This window comes from Empidonax traillii, unplaced genomic scaffold (genome assembly GCF_003031625.1).
Source record: "Empidonax traillii isolate 1590-97213 ecotype Southwest subspecies unplaced genomic scaffold, ASM303162v1 scaffold1453:size415986, whole genome shotgun sequence".
Classification (NCBI taxonomy): domain Eukaryota; kingdom Metazoa; phylum Chordata; class Aves; order Passeriformes; family Tyrannidae; genus Empidonax; species Empidonax traillii.
In genome coordinates, this window is record NW_020956646.1 from 151727 (window position 1) to 169722 (window position 17996).

Consider the following 17996-nt stretch of genomic DNA (forward strand, 5'->3'; position numbering starts at 1 on the left):
ATCAATAGGAGAAAAAGGTATTCTCCAAATCAAACTGCTTTTTATGGGTCTTCAGGAATCTCGATAGAGAGTAAAACCAGAGACACTAAAGTACATCTGCTCTTGTTGTATTTAACTGCTTTTTAAACATTAAAATACTGCTCACCCCTCTCATGTTGCTACACTTAGTTGTTGCCTTACATTGTCCTTCTCAAAGTAATGACAAGGAGGCAAAGAACAAAATGTGTTGCTACAGCCAACCTGAAAAGTTCTTAAGACTATGAGAAGAAGAGCCCATTAACTCAAACATTTTCTTTCCAAGTCCTCCAACAAGAAAGAAACTAAAAACACCAAACATGGAAAAAAAAAAGCACCCCCGACTCAATCCATCTGCCAGTACATGTAAGGATGTCAGAGAGTTGTTTCTTAATAAAAACTGGTTCTTAGTCCTCATCCAAACATCCATGTTATTATTTTGTCCTCCTCTACAGTTTCCTGGCCAGGGATTGTTTGTTTGCCAAGGGCAAGTGTTGCTTCAAAGGACTGAATGGTTTTAAGGGCAGTTTCAAGCTCTCCACATCTCTTCCTCCAGCAGGGCTAGAGAGGAAGAGACCATTCCCAACCTTTGCCTCCAGCAAAGATGCTGAAAACACCACCTCCTTCCCTCTCCCTGGCTCGCAGCACTGCTTGTGTTTGGACACAGTGCCTTTGTGGGCCTGCCCCTGCATTCATTTTATAACAGAAATATATTTTATGTACAAAAGAGTGAGATAACCAGCTTGAAGTTTTCTGCTTCTGACACAACACCTGCATTCCTGGACATGTATTCTGGGCTTTTCCTAGCTACACCAGTTGGTCTCATAAAGGATGTTAACTCTTTTTATAAACACTGCTTTAAACCACTCAGGAGTATCCTTTCCAGCTTGGCGTTATGATACTGCATCAATTTTGACAGCTAGAACAGCTAAAACCTTCTTTCTAGAACTGTTAAGGCCTTTTTTCTAAAACAGTTGAAATCTTCCTGCTAGAACAGTTAAAACCTTCTTCCTAGAACAGTTTAACCTTTTTTGCTGGGATTACACAGATGGGGGGAAAAAATCAATTTTATGGAGATTTATGGGCCTCAGAATTGACAAAGGAATGATAAAACTGAGTTCCCAGGCTGATTGCCTTGCAAACAGTGCAAAGTAAGAGCCGTGTTCTGAACACCAGGGCTGGGTGTGCACGGCCTTAAATGCCGTGACTGTGTTCCCTTCAAGAGCCTGGTGATTACAGAATTACTTGCAAGTAAAACAAAAACTAATTGGCTGTATATTGCTGTTGGTTAAAGATCTTGTAAATGCTCCTTTCCTTCCCTACTGAACGTACATTACAGGCTCCCTCCCAACCCCCCCAATAAAAATAACAATTAAAAGTCTGCACCGTGGGGTTTTTGGCTTCAGGTTTTTAATGCTGACCCCAGAGGTTCCCCCAGATCAGGTGATGGTGACTGCAAGGAGAATAATCCCTTCACACTAATAATTAAGGGCAGGCTGCATAGTGACTGGGTTCTGTCATGAAATACAGATAATAAACACGTGCACATGTGTTAAGCTCCACTACTTTACAGCTCATTCTGTGCAAACATAATAATTTACATTTTCATTTTAACAGCACGAATTGCCCTAAAGGTAGCGAAAAAATAAAAAGGGCCCAGCCAAAGAAGGCAAAGGGAAAGGATCTGAGGAGGTGAAACGTTTTTGTTCCTTTGAAGTGATATTATAGGATTTGTAATAAGGCTGCGGGGAATAGTTCATGGCTGGAGCCTTTTTAAAAGTAATTCAGAATAAACTGGCTGAAATAAACCAGCTGCTGTATTTAAGATGCTGAAAGTTTACGACAGCCATGGAAGTTACTCTATCCTCTTTTAGCTCGTAGGAGCAATTTTCTTATTCTCTGGGAAAGACTGCAATTTGGTAGATTAAAGCTGCAACAGCCACACACCTACACACATACAAATTCTAACAGATAAATACCTGCAAGGTCTATAATGGATAATTTTCAAGAATTTCTGAGAGAAATACCAGGTCCGTAACTGGTTCTGTTCTTACTACACAGTGAATCAGCATGGCACTGCTCAGAAAACAGTACATAAATATCTAAAACCAAATTAAAAGCAATTTAATCCGCAGGAATTTAACAGCACTGACATGTTTAAGAATAGTGATTGCAACTTTCCATTGTGTGGGAGGAAAGAGAGCGAATTCTGACCTGTTATTTGTCCGTGGCACTTCTTTTACTGGCTGCTTTTATTTTATAACCTCATTAAATTTGGATGATGAAGCATTAATTCTATGGGGCCACATGTAACCCTATAGATTCTTTTTTTTTTTTTTTTTTTTTTTTTTTTTTTTTTTTTTTTTTTTTTTTTTTTTTTTTTTTTTTTTTTTTTGAGAATGGTTGGTTGGGCTGCAGGAAGCAAATCCACTGTTCCAGCCTGAGTATCCCCTGACAGTGCTGGGGAAGGAGACACACGCTGTGGATGTTCATGGTCACTGGAGATAAGGATGGGCTCCAAACTCACAGCAATAACAACCTGAACAGGCAGAGAACAGTCAGGCCATCGCCACGAGGATTAGGAAGCAGTTCTTATTTCCAACTGCTGCGGGTAAATCCCTCGTTAAAATGTTGATTCAGTTATATTTGGTGAGGAGGCACCACTCGAGTACATTCACCTTACAGCATGCTAAGGCAATAGAAATATAGGGTTCAACTTAGTTTATGTGGTTTAGCAGGACATTCATCTGCAGCTGAAGCTGTTTCAAAGACAAACTACTGCTCCTTATTAAACCCATGCTCATTAGACACCTAAAACAGGAATTTCTTGGTCTTGGTGTCTATGAAGGGCGTTATTTTTGCCTGTAAAGATGAAAAAAAATCCAAAATGCAGCCATTAAAAAACCCTAAGAAATCCTCCCTTGCTCCTGAATCAGGAATTAAGCTGTCAACTTATTTTCCCCTCATGTTCTCCTGCTCCAAAACCAATTTATTTCTGTTTGACAGAGTGTATGGATGGAGCCTCTTCCCCTGAGCATCTCCTGGATGTGATGTTGCTCCACACTTTTCCTTTCACAGGGCATTGCTGAACGACCCAGAGCAGCCACGAATTAAAGCCCCATTCAGCTTTATTCAAAATAGGTACAGAAACATCCAAACCAGATAGGCTTTGGGTTTGGCTTTTTGAACATGTTTCGTCCAATTTTTGTGATGCAAAGACAACATAAGTCAGTGGAAAGGCTCTTTTAGTCCTGGATGAGACCCAATGAAAGCATAAACATATTCATTCTTGCCAGTGGGGAACCAGGACTTGAACAAAACATGTTTGTAAACAGAGCTGGATTTGAAAAAAATCCCATTAATTTGAAACACTTGCTTAGCAGTTATTCTTAATTTAAGAAACTACTCTGTGTCACTCCATATGTTTAGAATAATTCCAAATTAAATTATTAGTGGGTCAACTTTGGCCAGCAAACAATTTTCACAGTCACTCCAGTGGTCAGGACAGTTTTAAATTGATTTTATATTTTGCTCTGAGGGGGGGGAAAAGTATTTCTTCGACTTTATACACCTGGTAAAGAGGGAGCTGCAGCTACACTCTGCATTTCAGTGATGCACAGCACATAAACTGAAAAACACCAGTTATCTAGGGGATGAATTCAACAGATCTGGAGGCATCAAAAGGCTTCAGTAACTTACAGTGGCCATTCCCAAAGTGCAGTCTTTTCTCATCAGTGCCATGTTTGGACTTCTTGTATCCACAGAATCTACAAGCAACAGAGAGGGGGGGGGGAAAAAAAGTAATATAGAGAATTTTACGTGTTAACTGCGGGTGGAAACAGAATAAAATGTTTTCCCTCCACAATTAAATGCCTGTTTGAAAGTTTAATTATATTTACATTCTGTGTGCCCTGTAGGGGCATGTGATGTTCTCGGGGAACTTGAGGAAATTGGCTAATGAGAGGATTTGTTGATTTTTGGCCCCTACAGTTTAATTTTACAATTGCCTAAGAATGTGTTTATAGCATTTTTTAACAACTGCTGCGTGGTTGGGGCTGCTGATGTCAGAGGGCTCATTACCAGCTGGGAAGCAGCATTTGGAGCTCCTGGGCAGCAGGACAAAGGGAAAGATTGCAAACCAGCACCCAACCCGCCCTGCTCATCAAAGCCCCTCAGGGAAACGGAAGAGGGAGAAAATGTGCAAATCAGACCCAAAAAAAAAACCCCACTAACCTCCCAATCAAGATGTACACCACAACTGTGAGCAGAATAATGGCTACTGCTGCTGAAATGGCAATCATTACCACCTGGCTGTTCTCACTGGAAATGGAGAATGCTGGAAAGTTAACACAAAAATACGTATAAATAACCTTACACACACACATAGCAGTGATCACACCACAACTGGTATGTATATAGCAAACAGACAGGTTAAGTCATCACTCCGTGGCATTTGGTCTCCTGTCAGGTATTTAACCTGCTACATAATTTTTCATCAGACAAATAAATACAAGGGAAGAAAACATAAGGCTCTGGCCACTTCTGACAACGTACCAAAGTTGTTTCTGCTACTGCTGAATTTTTGCTTGCTGACTGCAGCAACTGCTGGTAAACTGATATTTATATACACATGTAACACATAACCACAAACATACATGCTGTGACACACACGTATTTTGACGTGGTCAGAAGGAATTTCTCCTTGGCAAGAAACCCCAGCCAGTCAATAATCATCACCCTTACTTCCCCTTGGAAAGGGTTTTAAGGAGTTAAGTTTCCCAGTTAACCCTGGCAACATCCACATGAAGGTTGTGAAAGGACTATCCGTGGGTAATCCATGCCTAAAGGAAAAATAAAGGCTGTTTTCTGCCCTGGAGTCACAACATTCCTGCCCTCCACCTATTACAGACCTGCAACTGCACTCACAATTTGGCAACAGGAACAAAGTTATGCAATTTGTTGTTCAAACTTGAGATAGGCACCCTTGTCTCCTGTCACCTTCCACATTTCTGCTTTGTTTCCTTTTTTTTTCCTTATTTTTTTTGTTGCATTACTTCGCAGAGAAAACCCATTAAACTCTAAGGGGATAAATTTTTCATCTCTGCAACAGGTTTTTTTTTCTCCTTGCTGTAACTCTTTGCCCTATCTTGTGTTCTGCTTTCAACTGGAATGCTGAAGTTTCTAGTCATCATAAAAGCAATTTGTATCTATTTTTTTTAAACGTGAAGCTTGTTTGCTTTGCAGAATTAGAGCTGAGGTGGAAGAAATGGGGATGAGATACTTAATCTATCTCAAAAAAACACGTTAAGCCAAGTGAGAGACCATTTGGCTTGATGCTGCTCTTCTTGTAGGATGTGTTGCTTTTAGCACAGCACTCTGTAGGCCATGAGTGCTCGAGCCTCATCATGAGTACATGAATAAGCCTTAGGAGAGCGTATCAGAATTACAGTCCTCACTTGTGTTATAAACCTGAGCAGCAGATAAGAGCCTTCAGCGAAAGCCTGACCTTCCACAAAGCAAAAAAATCTTTGATTATTCATCATCAGTCCGTATCAGTAACTGGGCACCTCAGCCAAGGCTGATTTTTGATGCATTAAACCACTTTCAGCTTCTAGCAAAGAGAAGGTCTGATGAACCATATAATACCAAGCGATGAGAAAGCAACATTTAAGACTCTGAACTCTATTAAGAGCCTTTCTGATACAACAACCAAGCTTGTAAAGGACATCTATAAGGTCATCATCAGTCAAGTAATGTTATTATCTACATATTAAAGCAAAAGGAGTGCCAGGCTACTAAATAACTACCCAGGACCACCCAGAAATGCACTGACAGAGAGAAGGGACCCAAACAGCTCAACTTGCTGACCAGCAACTCGACTGAACCAACATCCTTCCCAGCCTGTGCATGTGTTTCATCTCAGGGCTACACAGACACATCAGCACCCTGCAGTAACACAGGAATTACACAGGAGCAGTGGACCAATCTAACATCAATTCTCCAGGAGAAGAGGTTTACAGTCCATGGGGTTCAGCCCACAAATTTGGAACAGTGTGAGGTTGTGAATCTGTTTTCCTCACAAAGTTCCTCTCTCAACAAGATCCCTGGTCTAGCAAGGTATGGATCCTGGCATGAGGCAGAATTAGGGTAGGGAATGGAGGAAAATGCCACCTGTGATAGTTGTGGTTTACTCTTTATAGTGTGTTTCAAGTTTAACGATAAAATATAAAGTTATCCAGCAATACCACCGAGAAAGACACATCCTAAACAGTAATGAGACATATTTCCTAAAGGAGAAAAGGAGTGAAAGCAGCCATTCAAATCAGTCAGAAACCTGGCAGGCTGTCAGGATGGAGCATTTGAACAGATACATACAGTCTGGACTGGTTTCAAACTCAAACTTGCGGCTGTTTGTCCCATATCCAGCTGCAGTCCGGGCTCGGATTTGGAAGACGTAGGTGGTGTCAGGTTTGAGGCCACTGATGGTGACGTTGGTGCCTTTGGCTCTCAGAATAGTGTAGCTTGTCTCTTGTTCCTGCTTTTGGGAAGAGAAATTATCATATTAAAACCACACCCTAAAAAACCCCCCCAGAAACAAGAGGTGTTGGGCACTAAATTAGTGCAAATGAGCTGGGGAGAACTGGCATATTTTGGAATATTTATAGCCTGACAAACGCTTGCATAAACATTCATTTTCAATCACCTCTGAGCAAGAGATCGAAACCATTAGATTTTCTATGGCCTTATGCTGCAAACTGAATACTAGACATGCTGAGTATACGACATTTTATTAAATGGCTTTGCATAATTTTGGCCATAGTCTGTAATAAAACAAGAAAATTACTAAGAACGTTATTTTGAAAAAAATGTAAACCAGGTTAGCCTAATGTACCGAACTGCAAGTTGTGACAGGCCAACTTGGACATTTTAGGGCCCTGCAGAGATGTTTGGAGGACACAGTTTTTACTGCCTTGCATTTTAGCAGACAAGTGGTTACCTTCGTAACAGTCAGAAGAAAAACTCCACTCAGGGTCCTCAGCTGAGTGAAAAGGTGAATTTAACTGATTTTCTATTATGCTATAAAAGCTGTAAGATTGATGTGCTCATCCTCATTTGGGCAAAAAACTCCCTGAACTCTCTCCCGGACTACACTCCCAACCCCACTCTGCCAAATAGCCACCTATTTTTGACATAATGACTTTCTATATAAAGTAAGAAGAGGACTATCTTGTAATTTAGTACGTTTGGATACACTTCACACTGTGTAAAAAGCTAATTCTCGTAAAAGTGTGCCTCAGCCCCACTGTAAGCACATAATCTTAAAATTTAAGCCTGCTTTTGGAGCCTGAGGTATTGCTTATTTTACTAAAGCCATCCTGTACCAAAAGAGCATTTTTGGCTTCTTCAATATGGCAGCTGGAACTGTCTCAGAAAAAAAAAAAAAACCTTGGCCAGCAGCCACACATGTGGGAAGCTGTGAGAATCTCAATTGTTTAGGTTCCCCAGCTCGAGCTTTTTTATTCTGGAGGTGGTGGGGATTTCACATGCTGTCCTTTTCCCTTTGAACACTCTTGCAAAAACACTGAGCCCATTGAGTTTTGCCTGCTTGAAAACAGAAACTGAGTTAAGGCCTGTCGGATGCAAAGAATCTCACCTAATTCCCGGTTTTTTGTATTTTTTTCTTTTTTTTTTTGTGGCGTTGCATTAACTTGTGAGGGTCTGATATTTTAACTTTGACAACACTGGAGTGCCCATGCACAGGGACAGAGGTTGGAAAACCCTCCACACACTCACTGCCAGAGCCTTTTCACCTTCAGGTGTAAAGTTCAGGTGACTGGAGTTGTTTGAGTGTGTTTACTCTGCAGTGCTGTCCACAGTAACAGAGCTGGGATATTCCAAGTTGGCAGGCAGACATCAGAAACTGTTCACTTGGGTGCTAAAGAAGCCCAAATACCCTGTTTTGGGCGGTCTTTGATATAGAGAAACAGAAACGTTTACACCATTATTAGGGAAATTGCCAGAATCTCCACATAATATTCAACATTATGCACATGAGAAATCACAGTGAAGGGAAAAAAGGAAAACAAAACAAAAAAACCCCACCAAACAAACAAAAAAATCCCAAACCAAAACCAAAACAGGAATCAAACAGAGCAGCTAAGCTTGTCCCTAAAAGTTAACATCCAGAATCAAAACCTCAGATAGAGCAAGCTGAACCCAGCCTTCAAAGAATGGCTATAAAAGTGTTTACCGTGGCCATTTTCTGGGCACACTAAAAATAAAAAGGAAATCAGCATCAGACCTCCTCAGAGTTTCCCAAGACTTCTCTAAAAAGTTTTCTGTTATAAATTCAGGGGAGAAAATTTACGGGAAGACACTCTAAAGAGCTAAAAGGCTTGAGTAAAATTAGTTATTTTTTTGAACTTACAAAGGCCTGGTATTATAACTTGCAGGCTTCCCTTATCTCCTCGTTCAGCTGAATGTAGGCCACTATTTTAATTTCAAAGACATAATAATCTTGTCTTTAAAACACAAAATCTTTTGTGTATGCTGTGACTGGACATTCATTTTGATCTCGCTCCGGGCCCCTTTTCTGAAATGCAAACATTTCTTTCTGCTGCAGATACAAATGTGCAAGGGAAAAAATAGTCATGGCCCTGTCTGTTAATAATCCTCGATGGAACTCGGAAAATAAACGTTTGAAACAATGGTATGGAGGATGTCACGGTATCTCAGTTTATGGGAAGCTTTTTACACACATATTTTGTAAGTCATTTTTTATGTTACCCGTAATCAAATCAGCGCAACACCACATAAAAGCCCGAGTTTATCTTTCTCGGGGATAAAGCAAAACTTCAGAGATACAGCCCCACAGCTGCCACAAAAGCAGAAGGGGTACACAAAAAAAGGAGAGCCGGTCTTTGCAAGGGCAGAACTTCAATCAAACGCTCTGCTGATGAATTGGAGCTTGGATGCACAAAGCATATTCTTCCTGAATGTTTCTGCACAGTTTGCCAGACTTTACTGGGAAGCAAAGCCCACCACTGTTGGTGTCTCATTTGCAAATGACATTTTATAACGTTTTATAAAACACATATTTGGAGGACATTTTAAATTTATAGTGGCAATACTAGTGATCGGTATGTCCTTTATTTTTCAGATAAGCACAGAAAGTGCTTATATTACATACCATTTTGTTCCAGCAGCTTCATATATACTTAAAAGGCCAAAACCTGGCTACACATCTTTGGGAGGGATCCACAGTCCTGATGCTGCTTCCCTTATAGCCAGGTGGGAAATCTTCACTGATATAACATTTCCTGCAAATCTCATGGAGCATACATGGCCTACCTACTCTAAAAGCCAGAATAATGAGAGTTTAAAAAGCAACCAAGTGCATTTGGATATAACTTACTTTATCAGCCTCAGAAAGAGCACAAAGTGCACAATTATGTGTTGGTTTTAACCACTTTACTGAGCACATAATTTCTATGATGGCAAAACCAAATCTCTTTCAGCAACGAGAGACTGCAACTAAACTTCACTCACTGCTTGCAGAAGACTTCACCTTAATAAAGTGTGTGGGATTTGGCTGGCATAATTGTAAGCAGTGTATTTAATTGAAACAATTAATAGTTTATGAGTGGTATTTAGGAGAGGGTTTTTTTTTCTGTATCTTTCCATGACAAGATACTCCTTCAAGAGAACATAATTATGTGCACAAGGACGAGGAGGGAATAATGTATGTGGCTTGTGTAAGAAAAAAAAAAAACAAGGCTTTTTTATTTGTGTGCTTTGATAGCTCAGACACTCAGAATTCAGCACAGCATTGTATGGATGGATTAAAATGGTGTGTTATTTAATACAATTAACTTATAATAAAATGTTATCCCTTGCCAGAAAACGAATGCCTAGATGTGCCATACTGTATCTCCCTGAAAGAAGATTTTATTTCTTTTAAATGTTTTGAATAAATGGTGACTGGGGCTTCATAATCGGCCTCCGAAGATTTACCAACTATACAATTCGATTTCAAACAATGAGTCCAAAAAAACTGCCACTCTCAGTTCATAATTCTGTGAAGTGTTTAAGGCCAGGTTGGATGGGGCTTTGGGCAACATGGGCTCATGGAAAGTGTCCCTGCCTAGAGCAGGGACTTGGAACTAGGTGGTCTGTAAGGACCCTTCCACCCCAAACCGCTTCGATTCATTCCAAAAAGTTAAAACGGTTTCCCAAAATCGCAATTTCTGCTTTCCCTACAAACATATAAAGCTCTACTCTCTCAGCTACACAAGTGCATTCATTGATGAAAAAAACCCACTGAACGGGTTATTTAATTCTCCTTGCAGAAAATAAATATTTTCCATATATTTTATCTGAATAGTGCATTAGAAAAACTACACAGCATCATAATTTACAAACATGACATTCTGTTCTTATCCCAAATCTGTTCTAACATCTTAAATACCAGTGCCATGAAGCTGCCCATAAATATGACGCATTCTTTGAAGTTTAAGAACAGCACAGCAAAATAATTTCACAAACAAGGTGTATGACAGAATTGGGCCGACCTGTACTACTCTATTAAATGCTCTATCTTTGAATTTCTAAGAGATTACAAAGGGTATGTCAACTAAAACCGAGTAGGATGGAAAAGAATGGCTCCACGTAAACCATCTACCAGCAATCAGATGTGACTCGTCAGGGGAAATATCCAGATTGCTAAACGGGAAGGGTTTATTTCCTAGCAGTTGCCACTCTACAGCCGTGGGGTTTCTGATGAGCACAACCAAGGGGATTCCTGGAGCAGAAAAGCAAACAGGCTGGACTGGTTTATAAAGAAAGATCTCTTTTCAAAAAAAAAAAAAAAAAGGAGTGAAGAAGGCATGCTTAGAGATTTCTGATTAAAAAAGCACCATCTTCCAAAGGTGTTTGGAGAAGGGATAAAGAGTAGCAGTCTAGAACAGGCTGCCCCAGCCTCAAGTAAATTTAACAGAGCATTAGTTTTATACCTATTATAATTTGCAAAGCTTAAAAGGACAAGAGATTAAAAGTCTCCTGATAATAGATTGGCCTTTTTTTTTTTTCCTCTCATAAACCCTGAGAAATAGGCTTCTGACTGCCCAGCAGACTGCAGAACACACATTAAAAAAAACACTGGTGCCAGAAGGTTGTTTTTTTTTTTTTTAAAGTTGGTTTTTTTTTAAAAGCCTTTCTGCTCTAAATGGTCTGGCTCCTTTTGTCAAGCATGTTGGCTCTCTCTGGTTTAAGAAAACTGTCTGGTGCATGTGAACTCCTGATTACAGACTTCAAAGGGAAGAAACACATGTGCAAGATCAGCTCCCCAAGACTGGTTGGTTGTCTTATAAAGCTGTCTCATGACAACCAGTTGTTCCACAAGAGTGGATACACCCGGTGGGAATGGCTTCATGCTCTGTCTGTGCACACAACAGCACTGGAAGGGGACAGCTTTCCTGAACAGAAAAACCCCAATTTCAGTGTAGAATGATGATCAGAACATCCAAAATCAACAAACACACCAATAAAACTCATTGGTGATTTAATTAAAACGAACTGAATGCACACAGCAGGGGATAAAAGATCTCTCCCTTGGGAGCAACTAAAGCACAGGAGATCACCTGTGCTGGTTTTGGCTGGGGTAGGATTAATTTTCTTCAGAGGAGCTGGTAGGTGGTTTTGGGTTTGCACTGACACCACGCTGAGCGTACAAAGCTGGGGAAGGAGAAGTATGAGCTGGTTCTCCTTGATTTCTCAAGCCCAGGATCTGGACTTGATCCTATCCCCACCGAAACAGAAAAAAATCTAAGTTAAAAGTCCACATTTTTACCAAGGTCTTTGAAGGTTGAAGTGCTCACCAGAGAAAAACTCCTCCCAAAATCACACTCCCAAAATTTGGGAGAAATTTTTCAGCATATGACCTTCTGATCATCATTCTTCAAGATCAAGTGTGGACTTTCAATGCCACATTGTCCCCTAGTCAGCTCTGAGAGAAAACTTTCTGTGGATTAACTGAATACTCATGGAGTATTTTTAACACCATTTTCTAAGAGGGTATCAGTCCTACATCTTCTCTGGTACCTGTCAAATACAAGTCTGATTACTAGATATGAAGAGCATTAGAGAATGTTCAATTAAGCCACTAATTCTGACATTTTTTTCAGAGTTTGTTAACTTCAGCAGCAATATACTCTGTCAAAAGGTCTCTGTGATCTAACAAAAAGTGGCTAATACCACTCTTCACAACAATTTATGGATTTTCAATTCTACCAGTAAGATTTACTAAAAGAAACATTCTATTATTAAGATCTGTTTTCCTAAATACAGATCTGTACAGGATGTACAAATAAACAGCTGTTGATTTATACAAGAAGACGTCAGCAAAAGGCAGAACCTATTTAATGGCAGATTCATTCACTTTAGTTATTTACTTACAATTTGTGAAGAATTCAGTTACTGATGAAGAGTGTGAACTGTCATAGTGGAAACCAGCCCAAAGCACAAGCCATCATTTTTCAAACAGTTTTTGTGTACAAGTTATTTGAGCCACAGGGAAGGACCAGCACAGGGTTGCTGATAGATCAGTGTGAACCCTGACAGCCCAATAGAACTGAGAAAGCAAAATGTACTCCAGAAAGAAAGAAAACAAAGGAATTGAGTGCATTATTTCCTATGTTTGTTCATTTGGGGGATGAACTTGGTAGACAACACATCATAACAATTTCAATGTTCTCATCGCCAAAAATTGAACAGTTTCAACATTTAATTAGTTTGAGGGGGACAGTGAGTGAATGGGGGTGTTTCTGAGTCCTTAACACAGACAAAATGCAATAATTTCACCATGCATTGTCAAGAGCCTCCCCTTTGATCTTTCCTCCCACCTTTTCATAGTATTTGACCTCGTAGTCCAAGATGATCCCATTTGGATGTTCAGGTTCTTGCCAGGAGAGAGACACACTGTTCCTGGATGTCCTGTCCTTCCTTATGACTGTGATGGGGGATGGAGCTGCAGAGGGGATGGGGGGGGAGGAGGAGGAGGAAGGGAGAGAGAAAAGCAAATTGAGTTTATCCCTGTTCCAGTTCTTGGTTAAGAGCATGGTTTCCATTGAACAGACTCCTGAGCAAAGTCTGGATACAAGCCTGGACTTGTATCAACATCCAGCAGCTGGATTACTCCTGGTACACATGTCTGGGAGCACACTGGCCTCATGGAAAATGAACTCAGATTCTCTGTTGGACTGGAGGCAGCACTGCAGATGGTTTTGATCCACTGCTCCAGGGTAAGCAATGAAATATATTCCATGCACTAAAACACAGAACAAAACAGCAGTACTGCCTATTTGTTATAATGCTGAAGTTTTATCATTACCAGAAGTCTGATAACATTTTCTTGTGCCAGTGCTGGGATGGATTATGTACAGGGAGCTCCCGGTAGCCATGGTCAGCAATAACCAGCAGCTTACTGCTGATGGTTATTCAGCCTCCTCTGGAACATTACTGGGTGAGCTTTCCACAGAAAAATTGCTCTCAGGTACACTTCTCCTTCACCACATTGCTTTGAAACTGAAATCTGAATGAAAAAAAAAAAACAAAACAACCAAAACTAAACTGCAAAACAGCCTAATCTTTTATCTACACCGATCAGAGTTAGGCATTACAACTGATTGCGTGCCACAGACTCACCCACAACTTGGAAAGAATATCAATGAGACCCAGAGATACAATCATAATTACTTAAGATTCTTGAACATCAGTTCAGTTTTAGACCACCCAGCTCTGTGCCTTGTTCTCAGATCAGGTCTAGGTTTCCTGGACTCGCTGAAAGCCATGCAATTTTTTAAAATTATTTTTTTCCTGTTTCTTTTGGGTTGGTTTCCCACTCCAAATGCTTCTCTTCCACGGCTTTGGCCAAAATTCATCAGATTTTATCTTACAGATCACACACTAAAGATTGTAACTGTCATTAAAAAAAAAAACCTTCTACTAATAAATGGTCTTTTATCTTAACATGTAAAGAAAATGTGTTTATAAGTTCAACATTTTGCTATCCTAATAAAAAAAGCTCCAGAGCTGATCTAAACAATTTAATATCAGCTGAATCCTATAAAGCTTTTACTGTTCACATAAAACTAGCTGTACTTTACTGGCATTACATATTTTCATGCTTTAGCCAGTGCCCTTCCTCTTGGGGTTTGCATTTCTGCAAGAGAACTTTCAATAGCTGGGAAAAAAAAAAAATAATAATAATAATAAAAACACACACACACAAAAAAACCACCAAAAAAAACCCCCACAACAAAACACCCAAAAAACACCAAAAACCCAAACAAACAAACAAAAAAACCAAACCAAAATAAACCAACCAACCAACCAACTACAAAAAATCCCCAACAAGTTTTAATTAAAATAAATTTTGGAAAATTCATTCTGCTTATGATTTTGCTAAGCTTCCATGAAAACAGACCTTTAAGTCCTGAGTCATAATCTAATGTTGACATCCTCCTTTAATTGAGTTCCTTCTGGGTTGAACACAGAGCAGCATATTCATATTTTAGATGGTTCACAATAGCCTTTTGAAAACACTAAAAAGTTAGGTTTGGGGGGGTTTTAGTTTTTTTTTTTTCTCCCAGCAGGAAGAATTTATCCTGAAGTTAAATTACTAAAATAAGTTGCTGGAGGGTTTGGATTTTTTTTTTTTTTAAAGAGGTTTATTTATTTCAAGGAGAAAAGGAAAGAGTCTATTTTACTCACATCCATGTTGGTGAAGAGCTGAAAAGCATTAGGGGAAAGGATACAGGGCTTGTTTGTAATTAACATCCCTCAGTAATTCCACTTGAATTCCACTGTGGCACAAACCAGTGCTAGAGCCAAAACACAAAGTGCTTAGCAGGCTGAACTTCTCTGCTGTAACCAGCTCTATAACTTGTATATACTCAGACTTTCTGCTTTTATGCTCTCATAAGTCATTTTTATGTCTTCTTTTTAAGTCAAGCTATTCATCTTTTTTTAATATGTGAGTAGATCTCCGAGCCCAGTACCCCAGCTGGTAACACTTCCCATTAAGGTAACATTAATACTGATTTTATGAATAATTAATATGTGATTAACAGAAATGGCTTTTTCCCCCCTAATAAATTATGGTAATTTGTGCTGTAACAGATTCTCGGGGAAGGCTGAAACAATCCTACATGCTCCAATACAGATGTGCTTTTAAAAAAAAGCTTTCCTCTAACACAGTACTAATTCTTTTGAGCTCATTTGCACACATCTGTGCACATGCTACCAGTAACTTATCTCACAGCAGTTTATTAGGAAAGCATCTGCTGCACAGTTATCAATAACATTATAAAACATTCATACACCTTTTCTAATCCCCAGGGCTCCCAAAGCTGCCTAAAAATTGTACAGAGCGCCTGGAAATGGAGGGAGATGAATAATCAGGGGAACACAACGTTTCAGGCACCTTTAATCCCACACCAGAATAAGATAAAATGTAATAAAAAAAAGAAAATTACCAGCACAGGACACGGCATCACCTTTCTTTGCTGGCCTGGGAGCAGCTGGGCTGTCAAAATTTTAAATCTTAATGCAATCTTTTTTTGTTTGTTTTTCTGCCCTACCTGTTAGAGAGGTGGCTTTGAAAAGGGGTGGGAGTCTTGAAGCCAACTGAAGAAAACACCTTGTTCAGATGACTTCCAAGTTCCAGTGGATTTCAAAGGATGAATTCTAGTTTAAATCAGTGGATTTAAGATACAGTAAGAGTTAAGGTAGCCTGCCCTGTGGTCCCAGCCCAAGGCTGAGGTGCAGCTGGGAGGAATAACTGGAGATTTGGACCTCTGGATTAATTTCTTTCCATATGCATTCCCAGAATATAATGTAAAACTTAAACTGTGTGCTAAGTGGTGTCCAAGCAGAATTCAGCCCCAATTTACATTTTGGAACACCAGAGCAGCTCAATTACTGTATTTTATTATTTAATTGGAAGAGTCTGAAAATCCAGCAAAGAGAAAAAAAACATAGAGAAAATTCACATTACAAAGCATGAAACAGCAAAGGCATCACAATGGGCAGCAATGCACATAGTCTTGAGTCTTCTCTACAGGAAAGAGAGAACCAGGAGTTTCCTGTTCCCTGAAAAGATTTAAATAACTGCAATAGGAGGAGATAGAATTCAAAATCAGGCTACAAAGAGGAACATAAGTGCTTAATAATTGGAATAGCCTTTTTTTAATTGAAGCTCCATGATTATTTTAAATCATCAGACAATTAGATTGGGCAAGAATAGAATGTGAGAGCAAGTATTTTAAATGTCTGCACCTCCCACCAACAAAAAAAGAGTTTGCACTATGGGTTAGTAAACAATAAGACATTATCAAGCCTCTTAGGATTAACTGAAGTTTTAAAAACTATATTAAAGTATCAATAGCAATACAACAGTTAGTTTATCATGCATTTAAAGGTAAAACTTAAGGAGAGCACTTTTTTAGACTAAGAAAATGAATCAATTCCTTGTCAGTGATTTTTTTTTTAAATTAATCCCACGTCTCATTTGCCTCTCTGTATTTACATTTTTATTGTTATTTTGATTAATACATTAGCACTCTTAACTTCTTCACCTTATTATTTTATAATTAACTTGATGCTTGTGTGGCCATACGCGAAGAGGTTTGGTCTCAGCAGCCTCATGCAAAGCACACAGAGGTGTTTTTACAGGTCAGATGTTTGTATTTATCCGGTGCTACAGCCCAACTGGTTAATATGAGCATCCAAAACTCCCCAGAGCCCCACGGGGAAATGGACTTCGAGCACTTTCAGGTAGCATTTATGACAACTGGGAACGTGGATGTTGAAAAGGGAACAAACACAATGATCCAGGGAGCTCAGACTCACAAGTGTAAAAAAAAAAAAACCCCTCACTCACAGCCATTAAAGGTGCAAGCAAACAGCACGAAGGATCGAGCAGGGCCGACAATAAAACTCTGCTCAAATTGATTTCCCAGCCAAACCGACCCCAACAGATCATTTGTTTTCCTCCAGTTTAATAGCAGCTATATATAAATTTCCTTATTGACTCTTTTCCTTATGCCCTGGGTTATTGTTTTCATGTGTGACTGGCTTACAGATGTACACAAGTACGAGGAGAAAATTCCCTGTCCTGTGACGGGGAGAACTCAGTATTAACCTGGGGAAGCCAGCAACTGCTGAAATGTTTAGAGGCTTTTTGGTTCTTGCTCAGCTCTCCAGATCACAAATTAAGCTTTAAGAAAGGATTTAATTCTAAAATGACCCACAGCTCACTTCCAGGTTTTGCTTGCAGCCAAGAGTAAAATATGCTTTGCCTAGGAGAGAAAAATATTCCAAACTCTGCTGAAAGAGTTCTGAGACAGCAGAATTGGCTGCATTACCCAATTTTCAATTTCTGCCCTGCTGAACAAATGGAGGGCTTGTTCCTTTTTCTCTCTTTAGAAAACTGATGCTTTTATTTTCTAATCATAATCCTGTAACCTGATACAACACATAAATTTTCTTTAATGTCTGCGATGCCCCTAGGAGGTAATGTGGAACAAGAGCAGTAAATAAAGATCATAACCTGAATATTAAATCTGCATTCTCTGACAGAAGGATCCACTGGGACTCAAACACAACTCTGTAAGTCTTAGAGGACCAGTACCCAAACCACAAAACCATCACACAGTTCAAAGTAGAAAATACCAATGTTTGAATGAACAAACTGATATCTCACTTAGAGGCATTTCCTCTACCACGCTGGAGTCACGTCTGCAGAGTCAGGACACAGGAGAACTTATCCTGCTCCAAGGCTTGGGCTGGCCCTGCTCATAATGCTGCACATACCCATTTTGACTCACACAAAAACACCAGCTTTTCCATCTTTAGGTTTATCCATCCATTCCAGCCTTCAGTTTGTGACAGAGTCCTAACTAACGACTCCCACATCAGTATAA

The 17996-nt window shown here is 39.6% G+C and overlaps 1 protein-coding gene across 1 annotated transcript in view; it reads right to left on the reverse strand.

Moving 5' to 3' along the window:
- EPHA3 (EPH receptor A3) overlaps nt 1-17996 on the reverse strand; it is a 120168-nt gene that overhangs the window by 31116 nt on the left and 71056 nt on the right. Inside the window, exons 4-7 of the mRNA XM_027907407.1 lie at nt 12915-13039; nt 6391-6553; nt 4249-4351; nt 3715-3782 (exon numbers count right to left, since the gene is read on the reverse strand). Coding sequence (XP_027763208.1) covers nt 3715-3782; nt 4249-4351; nt 6391-6553; nt 12915-13039 — 459 coding nt within the window. The remainder of the gene's footprint in view (nt 1-3714; nt 3783-4248; nt 4352-6390; nt 6554-12914; nt 13040-17996) is intronic.